The sequence below is a fragment of the Podarcis filfolensis genome (genome assembly GCF_964270895.1).
Source record: "Podarcis filfolensis genome assembly, chromosome: 3".
In the NCBI taxonomy this organism is placed as follows: Eukaryota; Metazoa; Chordata; class Lepidosauria; order Squamata; family Lacertidae; genus Podarcis; species Podarcis filfolensis.
In genome coordinates this window covers 41,157,928-41,179,935 of record NC_139606.1, presented here as the reverse complement: position 1 = coordinate 41,179,935, position 22,008 = coordinate 41,157,928, and the positions used below count along the sequence as shown (strand labels likewise).

General features: G+C 37.2%; 1 protein-coding gene across 3 annotated transcripts in view; it reads right to left on the bottom strand.

The window, feature by feature from the left end:
* Window positions 1–9,531: 9,531 nt before the first annotated feature.
* The window catches only part of BCKDHB (branched chain keto acid dehydrogenase E1 subunit beta), a 38,817-nt gene continuing 26,340 nt past the window's right edge, over window positions 9,532–22,008 (bottom strand). For 2 of the 3 annotated variants that reach the window (XM_083608149.1, XM_083608150.1), the window contains exons 10-11: window positions 13,542–13,690; window positions 9,532–11,154 (exon numbers count right to left, since the gene is read on the bottom strand). In XM_083608149.1, the coding sequence (XP_083464275.1) occupies window positions 13,550–13,690 (141 nt within the window). In that variant the 3' untranslated portion in view covers window positions 9,532–11,154; window positions 13,542–13,549. The remainder of the gene's footprint in view (window positions 11,155–13,541; window positions 13,691–22,008) is intronic. The other variant, XR_014546792.1, reaches the window with a different exon arrangement.

Below are 22,008 nucleotides of genomic sequence, written 5' to 3'. Positions count from 1 at the left end.
TAATCTTAGAAGCGTCTGTGGCTGTAACCATCATGAAAAGACCCTGCACTTCTGAATCGGCCACTTCACAATTGCCTCTGACAGAAATTACAGTGGTACCTTGGGTTAAGAACTTAATTCGTTCTGGAGGTCTGTTCTTAACCTGAAACTATTCTTAACCTGAAGCATCACTTTAGCTAATGGGGCCTCCCGCTGCTGCCACCATGCCACTGCCGTGCAATTTCTGTTGTCATCCTGAAGCAAAGTTCTTAACCCGAGGTACTATTTCTGGCGGAGACTGTAACCTGAAGCATCTGTAACCTGAAGCATCTGTAACCCGAGGTACCACTGTAGTGAGAAAGGATTTGATGCATGTACAGCTGTATGTTCACAGGATTCTGTTACTGCTAGGAAGCTTGATCATTCCAGAGTTCCTGCTCGCATGAAAGATCTATAAACAAATGTGGTCCTTTCTCACTAACATGGCAGAAGCTGTTGAAATCTCCAGCACTTCAGGGTTGGCTAGTGGTTGCAATCTTCACTGCATGTATGTGTGCAGCAGAGGTGAGGGACTGAGTTCATCTACACAGCTTAAGAAATAAGCACAGTGAGCACCTGATGTCCCTATAGGATAAAAACATAGAATTCCAGTACCTATCACCATGGCCAGAGAAATTCCCTTCTTCAGAAGGGTGCCATACCAGCCACAAAGCTTAGTCTTAGGATGTAGCCCAAAATAAAATAACTACACTGAGCTCTCTTAGTGCAGACTCAGGTAATCGAGCCTGAGCTTCCACAGCTTCTACCTGCCATGAACCATCATTGGTAGGATTGGCAGCAGCAGATATGTTCTATGCTTTTAATATTTTGTTTGCTAATTACGTTGTTTTAAATGTGCATTTTATATTTGACTTCCTTTGTTGTTGTTGTTTAGTCGTTTAGTCGTGTCCGACTTTTCGTGACCCCATGGACCAGAGCACGCCAGGCACTCCTGTCTTCCACTGCCTCCCACAGTTTGGTCAGACTCATGTTGGTAGCTTCGAGAACACTGTCCAACCATCTCATCCTCTGTCGTCCCCTTCTCCTTGTGCCCTCCATCTTTCCCAACATCAGGGTCTTTTCCAGGGAGTCTTCTCTTCTCATGAGGTGGCCAAAGTATTGGAGCCTCAGCTTCACGATCTGTCCTTCCAGTGAGCACTCAGGGCTGATTTCCTTAAGAATGGAGAGGTTTGATCTTCTTGCAGTCCATGGGACTCTCAAGAGTCTCCTCCAGCACCATAATTCAAAAGCATCAATTCTTCAGCAATCAGCCTTCTTTATGGTCCAGCTCTCACTTCCATACATCACTACTGGGAAAACCATAGCTTTAACTATACGGACCTTTGTTGGCAAGGTGATGTCTCTGCTTTTTAAGATGCTGTCTAGGTTTGTCATTGCTTTTCGTTGTTTTAAATGTGTGTTTTATATTTGACTTCCTTTAGGAATGTTTTATTCTGAAATCTTCAAGATAATATTTTAGTTTCCTGTTAATCATGTTGTTTTGAACATATACTTGGCTTTCTCCAGTAATGTTTTATTCTGGGTTGTTTTATTTGATGTTTTAATGTAGGTTCTAAACTGCTTTAAGATTCTTTAAAATGTAAAGTGGTATAGAAATGAAATTAATAATAGTAGTAGTAGGTTAGACTGCATTTCTCTGGTTTGCCTGCTTTGAAGACCATTAATCATTAGTTGTGTCTTTCAAAGAAATTGGTGTGCAATTGTTTCAGCAGAGCAGCCATGGAGAAAATATGCTACTGGAAATGATGGTTGCAGAAGATTTAGAGCTAAATGTAGAAAATGTAGCCAGTTTGGTGCTTAGGAAATCAATCTTTCTTAACTGGCTACACTTGGAGGAAGCCAGACAGACTACTTTACTTGGCAAATTTACTCACTTACCTGTTTCTGCGATGTCCATCTTTTCAAGTAAAATTTCCAATGGCATAGTCTCAGATAAAGCATATAAAAAAATTAGGCTGCCACCAACATTGATTGCAAAAGTGTTTCTTTTCCGTAGGCCTTTTGGATTTCGTTTATTAAAATATTTGTGGGGAGTGCCTGTCATTGCCTGGGGATTTTTAGAAACCAAAAAATTATGTTTCTTAAATGGATAATGCAATTTGTGAGATTAGACCTGTCACACCCAAAACTGGGTGAAGTCACATTCCAGTCCACTATCTTGATTCAAAATTGTGTCTGGCATCCAAATGCCAACAAAGACCCTGTCTTACCTCAAGAACCCCCGTGCTGAGTTCGGCAGCCATATCTCAAATGCAGTAGAACCTATGCCATAAAATAGGCAAAGTCATGCCAAAGTCATGCTTCAGGCCACCATCTTGATTCAAAATGACACCCAGCACCCAACGTTGAAACATTGATGTAGATCCTTACCCCCACCTGGAGAATGCTTTTGTGCTAAGTAGTCTAGCAGCAGTATACTATTTCTGTCTCTCCCCCCAAAATCTCCACTGGCTGTTTTATTTTATAAACAAAGAAATACTCAAGCTGAAGAGTCACCAGCTATTTTTGTTCCATTATCTAGGGAGATTATCCAACCTTGTTCTATTTTAATTACATTGTTCTTAATTATGTTTAATTTTATTTTTAGTATCATTTATCTACTTCTGTGATCAATTATCTACGTTTTATTTCTCTTTACATATTATCTTCTGTTAGTGAACTATCATTTTTTTGTTGTAAATCAATGAGGATCACAGCTAATTTAAAGAACCACCAACACAATGCTCTCCTTGAAACAAAACATCAAGAAAATACCCTTGGTATCACCAAAAAGAAAAATAGAGCAGTGGGAAATACAGGAGAAACCATTTTCTTACCTCTGTAAAGGGGGCTGACAATGCCTGAGAGCCAGATGGAGCAAGTGTCCTCTGTGATGTATGGGTGGGATGAGTGATATAAGTACAGTACATTTCTGTGTACAAGACTATATTTTTTACTCTGAAATAATGTTCAAAATCTGGGCTCATCTTGTACACGGATAGGATCTCCCCCCATTTTCTTAAATCGGAGTCTCCAAAAATAGGGGGCATCTTATAAATAGAAAAATACGATACTACCTGTTTCTCACAAATAATCATCAATGGGAGATCTGGGTACTAGGTATTCGTAATGCCTGTTACTTGGCTAAATTCCAGGTGCTAGTACTGGAACCAGCTACCATATACACCCAATTGATCACTGGACTCTACAGAAGAGGACCTCCTGCAGATACTATCCTATCAGGAGAGCCATTCGGTACGATATTGGAACTTGGCACCTACCCTTTGGAATTTTCTCCTGCTACATATTAGATAGGCACTGTCTCCGTGAGGAATGGTTTTGCCTGGTGTCTAAAGATATGTATTGAAGGCGCCAGGCAAGCCTCCCTGGGGAGAGCATTCCACAAGGGGGGGGAGCCATTGCAGAAAAGGCCCACTCTCATGCACACAAACTATGCATTAGAATCACATGACACTATCCTGGAAGCTGTTGTTTACTCATCACAGAGCTACAATTCCCAGCAATCTGAGCAAACTATTTCCCAGGATTCTTTGGGGAAAATTATGTGCCCTAAATGCATGGTGTACTAGAAGGTATCAGTTGCTGGAGAGCAACAATGGCAGAAAGTTTCTGCTCTTATATTGTGCTGGTGGGCTTCCTATGAGAAACTGGATGCTGTGCTAGATAGGGATCAAATCCAGCAGAGCACTTACATTTTTAATGATTTTAATCTCAAATATTATATTTGCATATTTGCATTTCCATTGCATTTTTCTGGAGCCCGTTGAAAATGGGTGCAAGGATATCATTTTGAACTTGTAGCATACAATGGTTTCCTTAAAATGGGTTATATAACAGAGCAGTCATAACCATCTCTAGTCAAGTCTTTTTGATTTCAATGGGGTTTATTCCGAAGAAAGTGGGGTTAAGATTGCTACCCAAATTTATTGGTTTTAATAATTGGTCCAATAGGGATCTTTCCTCTCCTGAGCACAACTTAATTTAACGTGTGCATTGTAAAATCTCACCAGATCAAATTTCAGCAAATGCGTATTCCTTCTTTAAATTTTTTTTAATGATGTCTATATTACTCCTTTTCTTATATAAAGCAGTTGAAATACACATGGAATAAGTCTAGATTTATTTATGTTTTATGGGTGGTCTGAAGAAACTTAAGTTGTTTTCTTTCACTGAAGATTACATATTGTGGCAGCACAACTAACTTTGCGTTTATTTTTATTGCCTGCTTTTGGGTATACCGGTAGCATTAAAAAAATCACATTTTTCTTGATACAGGTAGCAATACTGTAGGTTCTTCTCTGCTGCTTAACCATGCCACTGCCCAGATTAAGTGCCACAGATATTTCTCCAAGACTAATCAAATTGAGAACCAAGAACATTTTGCATGGTTTCTGGAAAAAGGTAATTGCACTCTGCATGTTGAAAACGCAGGCCAACTTTCACTGAAATAAACCATTCAAATCCATGATGAACATCAAAGTTGTAGACATAAAAGGCAATGCAGTAAATTGTAGTACGACAAAATAACTGTTTAATTATGTCAAATTCTATATAATTTGAGAGGTTACCTCCGATATGGGTTATTTAAAGTTACGCCTAACTTCACTTCCTTTTCTGAATAAAAACATTGTCTGCTGAAAGTCATGGTACTGATCAGACCTCTATTTGATAATTTGGAACTTGAAAATGACTCACAAACCTGTCTGTATTTTGCTGCTTCCTTGTTGCAGAGCAACAGAAGCGCCTTTTCAGGCTGAGTTACTGTACAAAATCTTAACTAGGAAAAGGGCCGCCGAGGAGCATTAAATAATGGAATATATGAAAGCATTTTTGCTGTCTTTGTGTATTACACACACATGGTCGAGATAGAAATGCATTTATTGGCCTGCCGAAAGTTAAGTAGACATCAAGGCACCATTTGTATTCCGTTTTCATCCCTGTCCTCTTCCCTCCAGGCTAGATTGGCAAGGAGAGGTGGAATGGAGAGGATCACAGAAGCTGGTACAAGCAAGCAGCCATTGGTTCGTCATGTCTTTGTGTATCAAGGGCACCTTGATATGGATTGCAAGTTCAAGTAGGCTGCTGTTCTGGTCTATAGCCAGAGGTGTGGGAGGAGCCATGCCCATCTACCTGGACTAGCACACAAAAGCATTTAAATCAATGAACTGATCTCAAATGAATGTACAAGAAAAACAGGAGGGGGAATAGGGTGCGGATTTATATTTGGTAAATTGTTTTGTACTTATTGAAATAGTTCATGTTTTGCTTTAAAAATGAATTAAGACATTAAGATACACCCACTGGCAATCCCATGAATTAATAAATTGGGTTATCTAGCAGGGCTTTGGAATTTTTTAAAGAATGGCATCGTACTGTAAATTGGAGAGGCAGATGGAGGCACAGGGAGATCTTGGATGCTCCCAAACATGGGCTAGCTAAGCATCACAGGGCTTGCAGTTCTTCCAAAAACCTAAGTTCTGCCTGAATTCTTCCTTGTTACCTCCCTGCCACTTATAGCACCTTCACAGAGTCTTCTAGAGAAGTAGGAAGACAAAGCCCATAACCCTCAATGCAAGCAGAAGCAGCGATGGCAGCCCTAAGCTTCTAATGAACCAGGGGTTGAACCAGACCTAGAATTTTGAGGGAAGGCTTGGGTCCCTCATGATTTTGGGATCCTTATGTTATAGGTAAGACTCTGAAACAAACAGACCCTTGAAATACAAAGAGGAAGCCCAGAAATGATGGAATTTGCTGGCAGCAAGACTTCATCCTCAGAGCTCCTTAAGGCAGAAAGATAAGTCAACCCACTGGTGCAGAAATCCAAGCCTTCAAAGACTTCCCAGAGAGAAATTGTGGATTGGTTCAAGGTTTTTACATCTAGGGATATGAATTTGCATTTCCCTTTGAAAAATAGGCAGATTACGAATCTTTAATCAGTATCCATTGCAATTTCTTTTAAAATTATATTTGCACATATTATTGAACAGCCAATTGTGCAATCGATGCATATTCAATTAATTATCCAGTCATTTTGAGGATTTCTCATTGCCATTTATAGCCAAGTACAATTGATTTTCAACTTCTGACATATCAAATGCAAGTAGTCAATCACATTCACTTCAAAATAAACATGCACCAAGAGATATTTTATGGCCTGAAGAATTCTATTTCCCCACACCCTTTTCCTGCTGCAAAATAGTGACTTTTCAAAAAAAATCTGGTTCTTTTTCTTGGGTTTTTATTGTCCCTGGACTTCCTACAAGTAACTTCCACCCCATAACTCTTTTCTTCGGTTCACATTGTTTGAGTGAATGGTCCTGTAGTGTAAATTTCTGGCAGGGCTATTATATAGTGATGCTATCAGCAGCCAGACTGGCAGTCTTCAGTGACCTGTCCCAAGTGCTGACACAAGCCTCATGGTAGGAAAAGCACCGCAGCCAGGAACAGTACTTCAGCACTTAATAATAAAAGCAGCAAGCAGCACCACTTTTTAACAATACAAGCACTGGTGAGCAAAATGCCTGCTGATTTTGGTTTATTGCAGGGAAGGGAAATTGGAATGCAGAGGATAAAAATGAATACTCTAGAAGGCAAGGGGATAAATTTGTGGGAGAAGAAGTTAATGAAATTAATGTGGGTGGGGAAATAGATTTAAATATTGACATGGGAAGTTAATGGAATGAAAACTAGATGATACACTAATATTCTCATTAATAACCCAAGGCAGTCCAAGTAAGGGATACAAGAGAAGCAGAAAACATGAAATTTCATCAGTCACTTTTAATACTGGAGACAATTCAAACCATACACACACACACACACACACACATGCATCTACATATGCACACACACCCATGAGGCAAAGTGTGGCAATGTGTTCACCAGTACCTCTTATGGAATTAGTTAAAAGATCTCAGGAAATATCACCATAAAAATCCAAAAACTCCTGCATTAGGCTTAATCCATGAATCCTAAATCATCCACTCAATGCGTCTAAGAGTACATTTAAGGGAGGCTCGGGTAAAGGACAACATGTCTTTGTTATCTTATGTTCACAGATATGGTCCAAATGACATAGCACAGGCAAAAGAAAGACCTAAAACTTCCTCAAATCAGTTATTCATGACTAGGTGCCAAAATTGTGTCACTTAATATGAACCACTCAGAATACCTATACAAATGCACAAACATCATTATAGCAGTTGTTGACTGAAGTTTTCAGTTTCATGGCAGACTCGTCTGTTGTGCTTTTAAATGTTAAACATTAAGAAGGAAATGCAAAACACACATTCTCCAGAGCCCTGATAAAGAAAAAACAAAGTTTTTGCTCTAATTGAGCTTTTAAGTCATCTAGCAAATAATTGAAACTGGTACCTTCTGTAACTTTAATCATAAAAGGCATAAAAGAACTAAGTAAGCTTGCATTTATTGATAGTCGTTAAAAGTGAGAAAGTCCATAGAGACTTTTCCAGGGATAGCATAAGAACAAACATGTGTAGAAGTTGGCTGTGATCGCAATCAAGATTCCAAAAGAAGCCATCCAACCATCTTCTGAAACAACCCTGGGTGCATTTTTCTTCTTCACAAACATTCATTCCCCTCTGAATTATAAATCAGATAAATTATGCCAGGCAATCTATAAGCTAAGCAGGCGGCAGGTTTCATGAGCCACCCCTGTTTTTTAGGGTTACTGTTTTTAGCATTTGTTTTAAGTCCCCTTTGCTCTCCATCCCACATCCCAATTCATCACTTAGCTTAAAGGTAGCACCTTTAAAAAAATATTTAAAAACTCAAAAGAAATATTCAAGGCAGTTCTATTGTGTTGGAGAGACACTCCACCACCCACTTTTTTGTGCAGAACAAAGGTTATGTGTGATTCTGTTTTCAAAATTAGCATCAGACCTAAGTATCACACAGGAATGGTTCGACCGTGACAAAAAGAATCAAGTGCTACCTGTGCTCATTTAGCAGCATTACAGTAAATCAATGCATGCAATATTTAGAAGCAAGATTAGATTCCTCAGGTGGCTTGTAAAAATCAATAATTCTCTTGGCAAGTTTAGAAGACAGAAGATCTTGATACTTCTCAAAAAAATAAACAGGTGGGTGGGAACAATATCAAATCTTAGCTTAATCACCTCGATAAATGTAATACTTTGTCATACATCCATATTCATTCACACTAGCACCAAAGGTGCTTCACAGTAGAACAGGTGGGTGTTCTGCAGGAAGATCATGAAAAGAAAACCAAAGTGTTGCTGCCTGCTAAATAGGGGTAACTGAGATTCAAACCAAGGACAAAACCAGTTGCTTGGATCCTGGCCTTAAGTTTCATTTATCTTTTACTTTTTTGCTTTAAATATCTGATTCCTCCCTCCCTAATTCAGCAGTATTTAAAAAATCCCCTTCAGTTTCAAATGCCAGACAGCATGAAGAACTGCTATTTAAAAAGAAAAGGACTAACCCTAAACCTTAGGCTCACGAAAAGTTAAACTGGTCTTTGGATCCATGCCATGACTTATAGAAATCATATGGAAACTACAGTGGAGGCAGAGATTTACTCAAAATATCTGTTTGTAGCCAAGGCTTTAAGCGACAAAGCCAATAACCTGCCTGTAAGGGAAGAACTTGCACATTCACTAAATGCCAAGAAATTTATTTTGCAATGGAGTATTTCTGACTTTTTTTCTTTGATATGCAGCTTTCGAGTTGCAGACTTGATAAGCTATAAGGAACATGAATGTATATGCGTTAGCCTTTTCGTTCTTTCTCCTTAAACATTTGTTTCGTAAAATCTGTTTGTACAAATTGTGATGGATTTGTAAACAATATTTTTTCTATTAAAAAACCACACCTGCCAATACACAGAATGAGTTTTGCACGCTTGTGGTACTTGACTGTGGTAAAAAGAGAGGCAGTACTTTTAACAGGTTTTCTTTTTAAAAGAACATGAATTTTAGATGTCTTTCGTAGCATCCCACAGCTAGCTTTCATGGAGCGATGAAATCATACAGAGACATCCAGTTGTCTTTTTAAACATGAGCACTTCAGCTTGTTAGAGGATGTACTCACATATTAATGTTATTCACAAGGCTATTGGGTACTTTAAAGTTTCCATCAAGCAATGGAACGTCTTCTCATTAGCCTTTCCTAAAGATATATAAAGGCAGAATGGGAGAAGTATTTGCTCATTTTGAACTTATTATTACTTTATGAACAACTTTGTTCAGACCCTTACAAAAGCAAAAAGCAACAGATGTCTCAAGAAATTGCATTTCTATCAGTAACTAAATTTGATTAGGGAAGCAGGCATAGCCAAACCAATTCTAATTTCAGAATAAATATATGCATTCGTACAGTTGCATACTTCTTTCTATGCTGGCCTGCATTCAGGAATCAGAATAGATTATTACTTGCACCAAACTATATTTTTATCTTTCAAACTGTAGGCCTGTACTACAATTTGTAAATGAAAAAGCACAAACTAGCACAAACAATCTTACATTTTATTTAAAAGCTAATGTTTAAACAGAGTTAACATAAACATTCCTTATGTTAACTTACATAAAAATGCTACCTTTCAAAATGCTTAGAGGTCCAGGGTATCATATGCCCGATACTAATGAAAATACATTTCATTTGTGACTTTTTAACTGAGGATTTCATTGTCATGTGCTGCATTTTGGCAAAAAGCATGTACAATTTTCACATTTACAAGTATCTGTTTTTGTATGGTAAACACTTTTAAAGGCATTTATCCACAAATACAGGTTGAATAGGTGCACACTGCCATCTAGACAAGGCTGTGAGAGCAGCACAGAAACTGAAGAATTCCAACCATCCATGTTATGAATCTATACCTGTTTTAAATGTATTAAAAATGTAAAAAGTTATCTTGGTCTGCACAATGTGTTAGTAAGTAAATGCAATGCTTTGGGGTGCTGAGATAAACCCATTTAGAAAAATGCACATTTTTCTCTAATGATACAGTTATTATATTCAAGGTTAACATTTTTGCTTTGCATTCAAAATAAAATCATAATGCAATATCTAACTTTCATACTCAAGTGTAGACCCACTGAAATCAAGGACTCAAGTAACTTAAGCTCACTCATTTCAATGAGTATAACTTCTGAGTATAACTTAGATACTACCCAGAAATACCTAATGAGTCTCAGACTCACAGGAGTGTTTCTGTGAAATTACTGATATTAATTATATATTTTCATAACTCCATGGCAGCAGATGCTTCTCCATCAGTTGTGCCAACCCACATTTTTTAACAAAAGCCTTGAGCAAGCAAACTGATTTGAGAATTATGTTTGTTTTTAATTGTGGATCAAAGAGTAGCTTTTGATTCTAACTTTAGGACACTTGGCTTTTTCAAAGAACTGACAGTTTATGCCACTGATACAATGAGATCTAAAAATAAATAAAAGAAAATGTCCAAGTGTAAAACCACTGCCAGTTTTAGTTGAAACACAAGTAAGTCTGTTGTGAAATCGAAGTAAAAAGATCTATCTAGTAAGGCACACAAAAAAGTATACCAAATGCTTTCTGATTAGTGGGCTGTATCTAATGATGTGTAGGCAATGGCCCGCTATGAGAATCCCACTTCCTCTCATCTTCCTGCAAATCTGCGCCAAAGGACCCCCAACCCTCTGGAGATTTTGAGGGTGCACAAGGAGCTAAAGGGGAAAGGAGGAGTAAATTCTGTTGCACAAACAGAAGTCTTTTGTGCTAGTGGAACAGCAATGTTGGATACAACCCTCTATCTTCATTGTGTGGAACCCAATACATCATTTACAGGGTAAAACATTTTAGAAGTTTTGTCACATTCAGAATGGGGAGCGGGGAAAGAGAATCACAGCCAATGTTTCACGGCAATCACCTGCCCATTCTTGAATGCACAGCTGGCAGAAATGTTGAGCTTTTGATGAATAGCCAAGATGAGTATCCAAATCAATGCATTTGAGAAAATAATCTCACTTAGTTCTCCTCTACAATTTTTGAAAGATCTCAATTTTATGTTAATAGTTCCAGCAACAGCAACTGCTTTTTCTTCTTGTTCTTCTCACCTTTGTAGAAGCAGAGAATGTCTAACAGAGGTTGTTTCTGGGGGGAAAAAGAGAACATATTACAACAAGTAGAAAATGTTTATGCAGAATTTCAATATGCACACTTTTAGGCACTGAAGATTACAATCCTATGCACTTTTTAGAGATTCATGGATGATAAAGCTATCAATGGCTACTAGTTAATATGTCTGATCCAGCAGAACAGCAACAAGCAGGAATAAGAAGATGGAGAATGCTGTTGTGCTCATATCCTACTCATAGCCTTCCTATGGGCATCTGGATCGTCAGTGGACTAGATGGGACTTTGGTCTGATCCTGCAGAACTCTTCTTATGTTCTTGCATTTCATGCATTTCCTTTCATCATTCCATTTGGAATGCTCCATTTGTTGAAATATACTCTAATTCCATTTAGACTTTAAAGAAATACATTAAAAAGACCTCTTTCGGAAAGCGTGTATGCGCTTTGGCAGTCAGTCCTTTCTGTTACTTTCATCCCTCTTTTACTTCTCTCTCTCTCACACACACACTAATATTGCAATTTTTACTGAATTGTAAGCTTCTTGTCAGATAAATTTAAAACAATAATTTTTAATAATAATTTTGTACTAGGCTTGCATGGCCCATTATTAATTGCTACTACTACGGAACACAGCATGCATGTGGAAATGGCATAAACATTACCCTAGTCTTATAATTTGGTTGCCTTGATTGTAATACCATGTTTAATGATATTTTTTTTCTGGCAAGACATAACATCATCACATAACCTCACTTTAGTGTCCTGTTACGATTGCAAAGGGAAATACTGCAGTTAGAATGCAAATAAAGCACATGATCTAGAAATGTTTGCTTCTATTTACACAGGCAACCTTCATGTATGAAATTTCATGTCTGAAGTGGCCCTGAAGTCTCATATATTCAGTAAGCTCTTGGTCATTTTACTCAATTTGGATATAGAAAAGACAAAGAAAGAGTAATTATTAGTAGCCTCCCACAAGTACTTCCAAAACATTATAAACCCCTTTTTATTTGCACTGGCACTTGGAATGAAAGAAAAAGCTTTTAATGGGAATTGGGGAGGCAGAGAAGTTGCCAGTTTGGTCTGCATATTTTTAAACTTACTTCCCACTCCCCAAAGCTCTAGCAGCAGTAAAGGTCAAACAAATAGGTAATTAAGATAAAAATCACTGCACCAATTAACTAAATAGGAATGTATTATATCAGGCAGTTAGGTACTTAGTACTAACTGAAATGTTAAAGTTACAGATAGGTAGCCGTGTTGGTCTGCCATAGTCAAAACAAAAAAAAAAATTTCCTTCCAGTAGCACCTTAAAGACCAACTAAGTTAGTTCTTGGTATGAGCTTTCGTGTGCATGCACACTTCTTCAGATACACTTCTTCAGATATCTGAAGAAGTGTGCATGCACACGAAAGCTCATACCAAGAACTAACTTAGTTGGTCTTTAAGGTGCTACTGGAAGGAAAAAAAAATTTTGTTTTGAAATGTTAAAGATATCAATCAGATTTTGCAAGTATACAAAACTGTGGCTTAGATCCTAACCAGCCCTCTATGAATGGGACAGGCTCCTTCCCTTTGCAGAGAGAACCAAGATCCAGCAGAGGCTCCCACAGGAGTGAGAGAGCAGGGCAAGATTTTCATTAATTTAACCTTCCCACTGCAGTGCTCTGTGCTCTCTCTTATGCCACTTCATAGAGCCCCACAACCCTTCAAATGTATTGCTCTGATTTCCTTTGGAATACATCAATGAGGCTGAAGGGGGGGGGTATCTTGTCATCCAGAACCTCCATATACACCACCCAGGCTTGTGCCCTAGGGAGGTTATTTGGGTGCTGCTAATGCAGAGGTTTGTCTTCACCCCAGAAGTCGTCACCTCCATTGTCTCTCGAGACAGACTGATACCAACAACCTTAAAAAATAGCTCTAAAGTGAGCAGTCAGACCATGAAAACTGTAGGACAGTCTGGCTTGCAGTGCTTGTTTTAGTTTTCTCTCTGTGCAGATCCAAACAACCACTTAGTCTTACATCAGGAAAACTACCAAAAAAAAGGTTATTTTTGAAAATAAATTGTTTCTATCCACATCTTATAGCGAAATACGTGTTTTAAGCATCAATGAATGGTTGTCTAATCCCTTGCCAAACTGTAGCAACCCTAAACAAGTAAAAATATCTGCTACCCTGCCACTCAGATTTATATGGTGACTTTGCTCAACGGTAGCACAATCATATATATGTTTAATAAGAATTCATCCTGCAGAATTCAATTATATTTGCTCCCTAGAACACATGTTTGGGATTGCAGGCAAGGGCTTATGTAGTTTTTAAAAAAATCTTAGAATTTTATCTGAACATTTTAAAACTAATTCCAAACTATCTAAATATATCTTCTCCACCCCCCACTTACCTGCATGATCAATAATTAATCATTTTCCGAAGTGCATCATAGCATTTCCATTTGTCTGGGATATAGAATGGCTCAAATATGTGAGGAAATGGAGTGTCATAACCACACACTCTTGAAATAGGCGCTTCTAGGTTCAAGAAACATTCCTCCTGTTAACAAAAAGATAGAAGAAAGTGAATAATGCCAATAGCTTTAAAGGATATTCTTGACATTTTAACACTCATTAAACTATGCTTGGATGAGAGTCTTGGAATTTAAAGAAGACAATTAAGGGTCATCCTGATCCTCTAGGAATTCCATTATCCCAAGGTGACAGCTTAGGTGACAGGTCACAAGCCAGTAATGTTCTGGAGAAGGCAGGTTCAGGACCCTGGACAGTTCTGAAAGTACTAGCCCAGAGTTTTTGGCAAGAGTTCAGGGCTATGACTCCTGATCTTGCACCAAGAAAAGAGGCAAGTTAACTCAGTACCAGTACCAGCATGAAGAAACTGCAAGACTTTTATAGCCAGGCCATGAGAGTCCTTCTCAAAGCTCAACTCCGCTCAAGGATTCATGTTACTGAAAAAGACTCATGCGATTTCCCCCTGCACACATGGCTGGATCATTTAAATGTTTCCCAGATACACAACAACTTCTCAGTGATTAACAGGTGTGAAAATGTCTAAGGGACACTCAGGTATATAGCAGTCTAAAAACCAGCTATTATCAGTCAATGGAAGAGATTTGGCCTTCCCACTTTCTCCTTTCACTTCCCATTTATGTACCAGAAGAGCAGAATAATCTCTGTGCCTTGAAAGATAGTAGAAAGCAAGACATCGTTTTCGTCAACCCCACTGGCAATACTTGTTTGCATCTCCCAGCTGTCACTACTGAATATCAACTATGTTTTAAAACTCTCAAGTTAAAAAGGAGTATTTGGTTTTTTAAATCCAAAAGGAAACAAGGCCAAGGCAAGGAAGAAGTCTCTTGCCCAAAATAAATTTACTGTCTCAGTGATGTCTTAAACTTCAATGTTCTGCTCAGGGAAGAACCAATAGGACACAAACAAAAGAAAGAAAAAGTTTAAAAAAGAAATGAAAATGCTAGGTTTTATAGGTCAACACCAGCACTTTGAATCTAATAGTTAAAAAAAACTTATCAAAATTCATCAGTTACCATTGACATGTTTAGTATTAGCTTTAAATGTGTCAGCTATTCAAACCCATGCTGCTCCCATTATCTAAGAAACCGTAAGTCCTCAAGATTTTATGGAAGAATGAACAAAATAGGTAAAAAAAATAATACATTGCATTATTTAAGTAAATAATTCAAATACATGAATAAACTAAACTGCTAGCTGAGCTTTCTTCCTGGCCAATAAGCTTTCCATTTTCCACTTACAAGTAGATTTTCACACATAAATGCTTTCAAAAAATGCAATTGCCATATGCATTCTGAGGTGGAAGAGTCCCATGAGATGACCATGTTACTAAGTGAACATTTGAATGAGCTGGGTTTGGGGATACAGTTGATTACAACTGACTGAAAAATAATCGCAAAGCATTTTATTGCCTGGAAGTAATAAAACTAGAATCACAAACATCTAGTTGTGAACAACATTGTTCAATGTACTGGGTGTAGCAGTCAAGTTCTCTAAGTAGCATAATGCACAACAAGCATATTAAAGAAGAAAATGGCAAATGAAAACCAAACTCACAAAGATCTCTGCTTTGTATCTTTTCTTTAGCACAGCATATCTAAATCCCAAACCATTAAATCCCTAACACCAAATGTGCCCTTTTTCATTGCTATAGCACCAGGGCCAGTTCTAGAGTTGAGGAGGGCCTTCCTATGATAACGTCCCTCAGGCAGACTTCTCTGGCAGTAGCAACTGTGAAGCTGGAAGCCATGACTTAAAATTTTCCATGCTGTACTGTAGGTGCCTGCTGTGAGGGGCACAAGCATGCATCCACACCAGTAGACGTAGCTAAGGAGCTAGGGCCTCTCTTGTACGGTATGCTCTTGTGGGTTGTTTACACAAAAGATTTATTCTATCAGCACATCACTTAAAGCATGGGTAGGCAAACTAAGGCCCAGGGGCCGTATCCGGCCCAATCGCCTTCTAAATCCGGCTTGAGGACAGTACGAGAATCAGCATGTTTTTACATGAGTAGAATGCGTCCTTTTATTTAAAATGCATCTCTGGGATATTTGTGGGGCATAGGAATTCGTTCATTTATTTATTTTTTAAAAATATAGTCCAGCCCCACACAAGGTCTGACGGACAGTGGCCTGGCCCCCTGCTGAAAACGTTTGCTGAACCCTGACTTAAAGTAATACTAGGGAAATGGAAGTACCATGGTACATGGGTTTGTAAACTGCACCATTTCTTTGGTGTGGGTTGCACCATATACTCTGATCCCTTTGAGGGTCAGCACAATTGACTTGTAAGGATCAGCGCATCATATTTCCAACCTTCATGTGAAACATGGCCTTACGATAAATCACACAAGGTGAGCACTTCCTTTGAACTTTATACAGAAGAGATCTTTCCTTTTCCTTTTCCTTTTCCTTTTCCTTTTCCTTTTCCTTTTCCTCTTCCTCTTCCTCTTCCTCTTCCTCTTCCTTTCCCCCTTCCTTCCTTCTTCTCTTTCTTTCTTTCTTTTCTTTCTTTCTTTCTTTCTTTCATTTCCACGTTAGGGTTTTTCTTAATCTATTTAAGTTATTGCCATCCCTGCTTAGCATTAATCCAACCACTCTACAGATGACTTCTGGGTTACATTTTTCCTAGATATTTTTACCAACACTTTTTTCCTATAAAAAAAGAGCTTCTAACATTATGTACTGTGTTCTAGATTTTCTTTAACTAATTACTTTCACCCTTCAGACAATAAATCTATTCAATAAGGGTTTTTGGATGAGAGTGGAAATGCTTATTTTAGCTTTTCATTTTCTTGTACTGTGAAATCCTCAATGTGAAACCCTTGGTAAAGCCACAGTTCTGCTGACAAAGTGAAATGAAATTAGAAAGAAAATTGCTACTTGTAATTTTAAATGTTATGATGAAAACAGAATGTATTAAAATCTGAAGTATTAATATTTGCTGATAGAATGCAGCACCACCATATGTTAACACTCTGAGTCAGTTCTTTCCAATATAACTTGGGATCCAATGCTTCACGATTTGTTCTGCTAATGATGTTTTTAAATTGAGACTCCACACTAACAATGACAGTTGGATCACTGATGAAGATTAGTAGCTAATAGCACAATCCCAACCATGTCTACATAGTATCAAGTCCCAGTGAATTAATGGGGTTATCCATTAATTAAGTGGGATTAAGGATTGCTATCTAAGAAATTGAGCTGTGATCCAGAAAATCCCAAAGATCCAGGAATTATTGCTTCTACCATAAGATCACTGGGTAGTCTCATGCAACTTACCATCACTTAGGCAACCTCAAGCAACATGTTGTTATTAACTGCAACAAAGCTGGTTGCTGCAAACGCAAACGCAGCAGCACTCCCTCCCTCCCTCCCTCCTACATCCTATCCTCCTACGTCCTATAACACATATCTTCCTGTTCCCATTTCCTCAATAATTTAGAACACCTGCATGTCAGACTACTGCTGTTGAAACACAGGAGTTTGGGAGGACAGGTACATTATTTAAATTAGTTTTGGGATGCATTTTAATTGATTGTTTGCTTTTATGCATATTGTATTATTTATATGATGTTAGCCACTCTGAGCCGGGCAGGGCAAGGCAGGGTACAAATAAAAATTTATTATTATTATAATTTATCATGGAAGGAAAAGACTTCCACTGTATTAGCTGATGTGGTATGATTTGCGAGTGCCACTCAGCCACCTGTTTTAAATACGCAAAAGAAAAAAGGCAGTGCTGTTTTTCTAGAAAAAGAGGTGCCACAACTCACTATGAACGCCTGCCTTTTCCTCGTATAATGGCAATGGCGCCCACCTGAGAGATGCCAGAATTGAGTTCTGCTGAGTTGCAGCTGAAAAAAAATCCCCAAGAAAAAGTATCCCAAACTATCAACTTCCCATGCTCTATGTGTGTAGATAATCTATTCAATATGAAAAATCTTAGGATGAAGAGATCATATTTAATCCTGACAGTTTACAAACATGTTATAAGAGAACAACCAATTTAATACCACCCTACAGACAGTGGCATAAAGATTTTATCTATGTTGAAATGCATTTTAAAACCAAGTGTGTTTGTAGCGAGATCTATCTTTTTACACAAGCAGACTTATGGCATTCAGACACACACATTTCTTAAATGAAATCTGATACTAGCCTTTTTTAAACAATACACCATTCAGTGCTAGCCACCCAAGGGGCCTTCCAGGAATTAATTGCAGAAACTTGGGCCTGTAGATAGCTCCTTTGTGTGACAATACTGAACAGTAAAAGTTGGACTGTGTTTGGATGAGTGGCCAATCTTCAAATACTTTAGGATTCATACATTTCAGCTTTCCAATAAAAGCATGGAACTTTCAAATTATTTTCTTTTTTTAAGATCACCATCTGAGTTGTCCTTGGATTCTCATACACACAAGCTGTTTCTTGTATTCCTTTTGGATTGTACTGATGCTATACTTCAGCTGTCCTGCTGCAATAAATTATAAAATTTCCGACTTGAATTAAGGTGATTATTTAAAGTAAAACTAAAAGTTCAAAAAGATTAACTTTCAGGTACATCTGAATGCCTGCAGTAACATTTTAAAACAGATCTCACTGAAGTTACTTGTACGCATTTCTTTGATCTATTGTTTAACTTTTCTTTACATTTGTGTAAGATGCACTGCATATAATGAAGGATATATTTCTGAAAGCTTGCATCTTTATATATTTCATACCAAATTGTATTTATTTATAAAATATAGCTGTACTTTTAAATGATATGGCAAGTAGAAATGGAAAAAACGAAGCTACTTTGGGAGTTATTTAAATCTGTCATTGTTTTTCTTTGTTTTAATTATTATTTTTCCTGGGGAATCCTGTATTCTTACTATAAGCATTTATTCATGAAAAACAGATTTTTGTTCCTATTATTAGCTTCAATGCTTCATCAAATTTTCAATCTCTGAAAACAAGAGCTTCTAATGTCAATGTCAATGTCATGATTGTTTATCAAGTTACTTTCCATCCAAACACATCTGTTCTACAATGCAGGAAAATATAATTGTTAAGCTTTGATCATTTATTATTATTTTTTAGTTTCAGATATAGAAGAAAATTATTGTTAAGAAAATAAGTGATCACTCTATCAACTCAGTAGGTGCTATTTATACCAATAGTATATATGTTACATGGGATTTGATTTCAAGATGTCTAACACGTTACACATGATTATTTAAAATGTAAAAGCTTTTAAATTCTAAAAGAAATTGTGGTATGATTTTTATAGTATTAACTTGAACATGTGAAAATAGTTAGCTACGTGCACAATAAATTAAGTTTTGCATATCCCACCAAATGAAATGCCGATGTACCCTTAGCTATTATACTATTTTAGAAGAATGCAGTGAACAGGAACCTCTAGCAATGAGGAAAACCTGTTAGCGCTGAGTTGCAGTTTTGTTCAGAGCTGAAATCTGGGGTTCTCTTTTTCTTTAATTTACGACAAAAAATAAAATCCCAGGCTGGAATCTGCTGCCCCATTATATACATTTCATTACAGTTAAAATCAATCTGACTAAACACATGGAGGTGAACATCTGAATTCAGTCTCAAATAGCCGACTTCTGGAGCAAAATGCTTTTTGAAACGCTTAAACAAAGCTTTAGGTACAGTTTCCAAACCTTTGGAAATTAAGTGGATATTTAGGTCAAAAGCAAATACATTGGCAAGTACAGTCAGTTCCTGACAGCTTCTAAGTGATCTGAACCTTTTGCTCAAATATTTTAAAGATATGCAGCAACATATGCATTTATTTAGTTTTGACCACTTTTCTACAGGAAGGATGCAATCACTGCAGATGTTTCAGAAAGCAACAAGAGAAAGGAAGGAAGACTGAACTTGCTAACAGAAAACGTTTTATTGGGGAGGAAATCGATAGTGAAATTATTCAAATTGTTAAACAACTATAAATTGTTGATCTATTGGCACCCACAATCCTAAATTTATGACAGCGCAGTAAATCAATAAGCAATGTCATATTAATGTGGCATGATCTAGATCAAAGTGGCCTACTTAGGAGCTAAACATTTCAGAGCCAAAACCCTGTCATATATAAGACCTAGAAATTCCTGTCCGCCAAAAGGTTTCAGTATGAAACAAAGTACAAAAATAACACTTGCGCAGCTGAAACATCTCTTTAAAACGTACCTGAATATTAGCACAGAGGTGATCGTAAAAAAATGTTTACTTAACTTGATTTATATTGCCTCTAATAAGTTTTCTATACTAAGCACACAGAACATTCTTCTCTGCTTCACTGAACTTGTTTAATATTACCCTAAAGTATATATCTCAGTTTGAGTGGTGCTAGAGCCCTGTATTGGCAGACCTGAGCATTAACATAACATGTTTAGGACTGACCAAGACCTGACAGGTTGGATTCAGACTTAGTCATGCTGAGATGAGAGCACAGTGAATCTAACTCAATGTTCTGATTTTCAAAAGGCTTTACAATTCTGAACTGCGATCAACTCTTCATGCACAATCCATGTTGAAGTGAAGAGGATGTGAAACAGCATTAGAAAATCAAATAAAACAATTCCTTAACGCTGTGCGCAGAGAAACTGACACAAGGATGCGATCATCTAATATTCACTACTAGATTGAAACTGATTGCAAGTAATGTAGGAAGTACTTAAAAACTAACAGTTGAAGAATACATTTTAAGGAAGATTCAAAGTGCTGCAAAAAGCAAACAAATCTAATTAAATCAACTAATATTTTTAAAGGAAAGTTGCATACATACTTCAGCAAACTATAAAATTCATCATTCAAGATTAAATAGAAACTGTCAGGCAAAACCACAATCTTGAGGACTAAGGAAAAAACTATTCATGTTAAAACCCTAGCTATGTAAGAATCGTTGCACATGTGTCTTAAATAAACCTTGTTAAAAGCTTGAAAGAAACTATGCTAGAAGGTCAGGGGCCTTTATTTGTAAAAGAACAAATTAAGCAGTTTTACTCTTATTGTACATAATATTTACTTTAATCTACTATTCTCACAAAATGTAGTTTAATCTCTGTCCCTGTAATGTAGACTCTGACACGATAAATATTTTCATTAAATATTTCCTTTAGCTCACTGCAAGTTAACCTAAATATTGCTACTTTGTCCTTAACACAGGCTATAGGTTTTATACTCCGAAAGTGTAACATGACATAGAGTATCTAAATGCTTAGTATATGCATGCACACAAGCAAAACTGGTGTTGTTTGTCTCAGCCAGTTCAGTTCAACACACAGTTCAACACACAGCACATTTTTAATCTCATAAGTGTATCTAAATATGCAATTATTTAGGAGACATTCAATTCCTAAGAGAAAGATGTGTATACAAACAAAAAGCAACAGGGAATAGTTAATTAATTAAGGTGCCTATTGGTGACAAATTTGCTTGATGATAAGTACATCAACAAGCTTCCTGAAGCACCAGGCTAATCAAAACATATCATATTGAGTTTGCTATCTATATGTGGGAATCATGCTACATGGAAATCTCTCGTGTATGAATTTGGCTTAGAATCCTGCAATGCAGCAGGTTGGAATAGATTATTGTTGGGATCCCTTCCAGCTCTGCAGTTCTATGAATCTACAGAGGTTTTTCTTAGTGATTCCCCCTTTATCAAAACGGGGAAATTTATTTAAGTAGCAATGGAGAAATTTGTTCTTAATCTGAACTGACTTCTGACACCTAGAGCAAAGCTGGAAGGTAAGTTTTCAATATTTTTTATTTTATTCTGATCATTAATTTAATTTCCCCACACATTCATTGAAAGTATGTTATCCCACAATCCCTCAGCGTACAGCAAACTAACAATTCAAATAAAATCAGCAGGAATATCATTCCCGAGTCTAATAAATCCAATGAGTTTGACACAGACCTGTTGTACAACAAAACTCATATCAAGTGAATATTTCCACAGTAGAAGGATGCAGAGTTCAATTCCACCTCCCCATTGCAGCCCCTCTCACCACCTCTCATGCAGATCTAGAGGTTCCCCAACTCTATAAAAAACATTTTCAGATGCATGATAACTGCATGTTTATAATGTGTTAAGAAGTTATTTGTGCATTTTTAAACACTTTGTATGTAATCTCTCACCTTCTATCATATACACACCTTTGTAAAAACTGCACATTCCACAATTTTCCTTTTTCAATAGACCTAGCTCACATAAATTAGATTTAAGAACATTTATCATAATTTTCTTCAGTCTATGAAAAAACTCTTTTATCTGCTATAATGTCCTAGGAAATAATACTGTAGCTGAGAAATT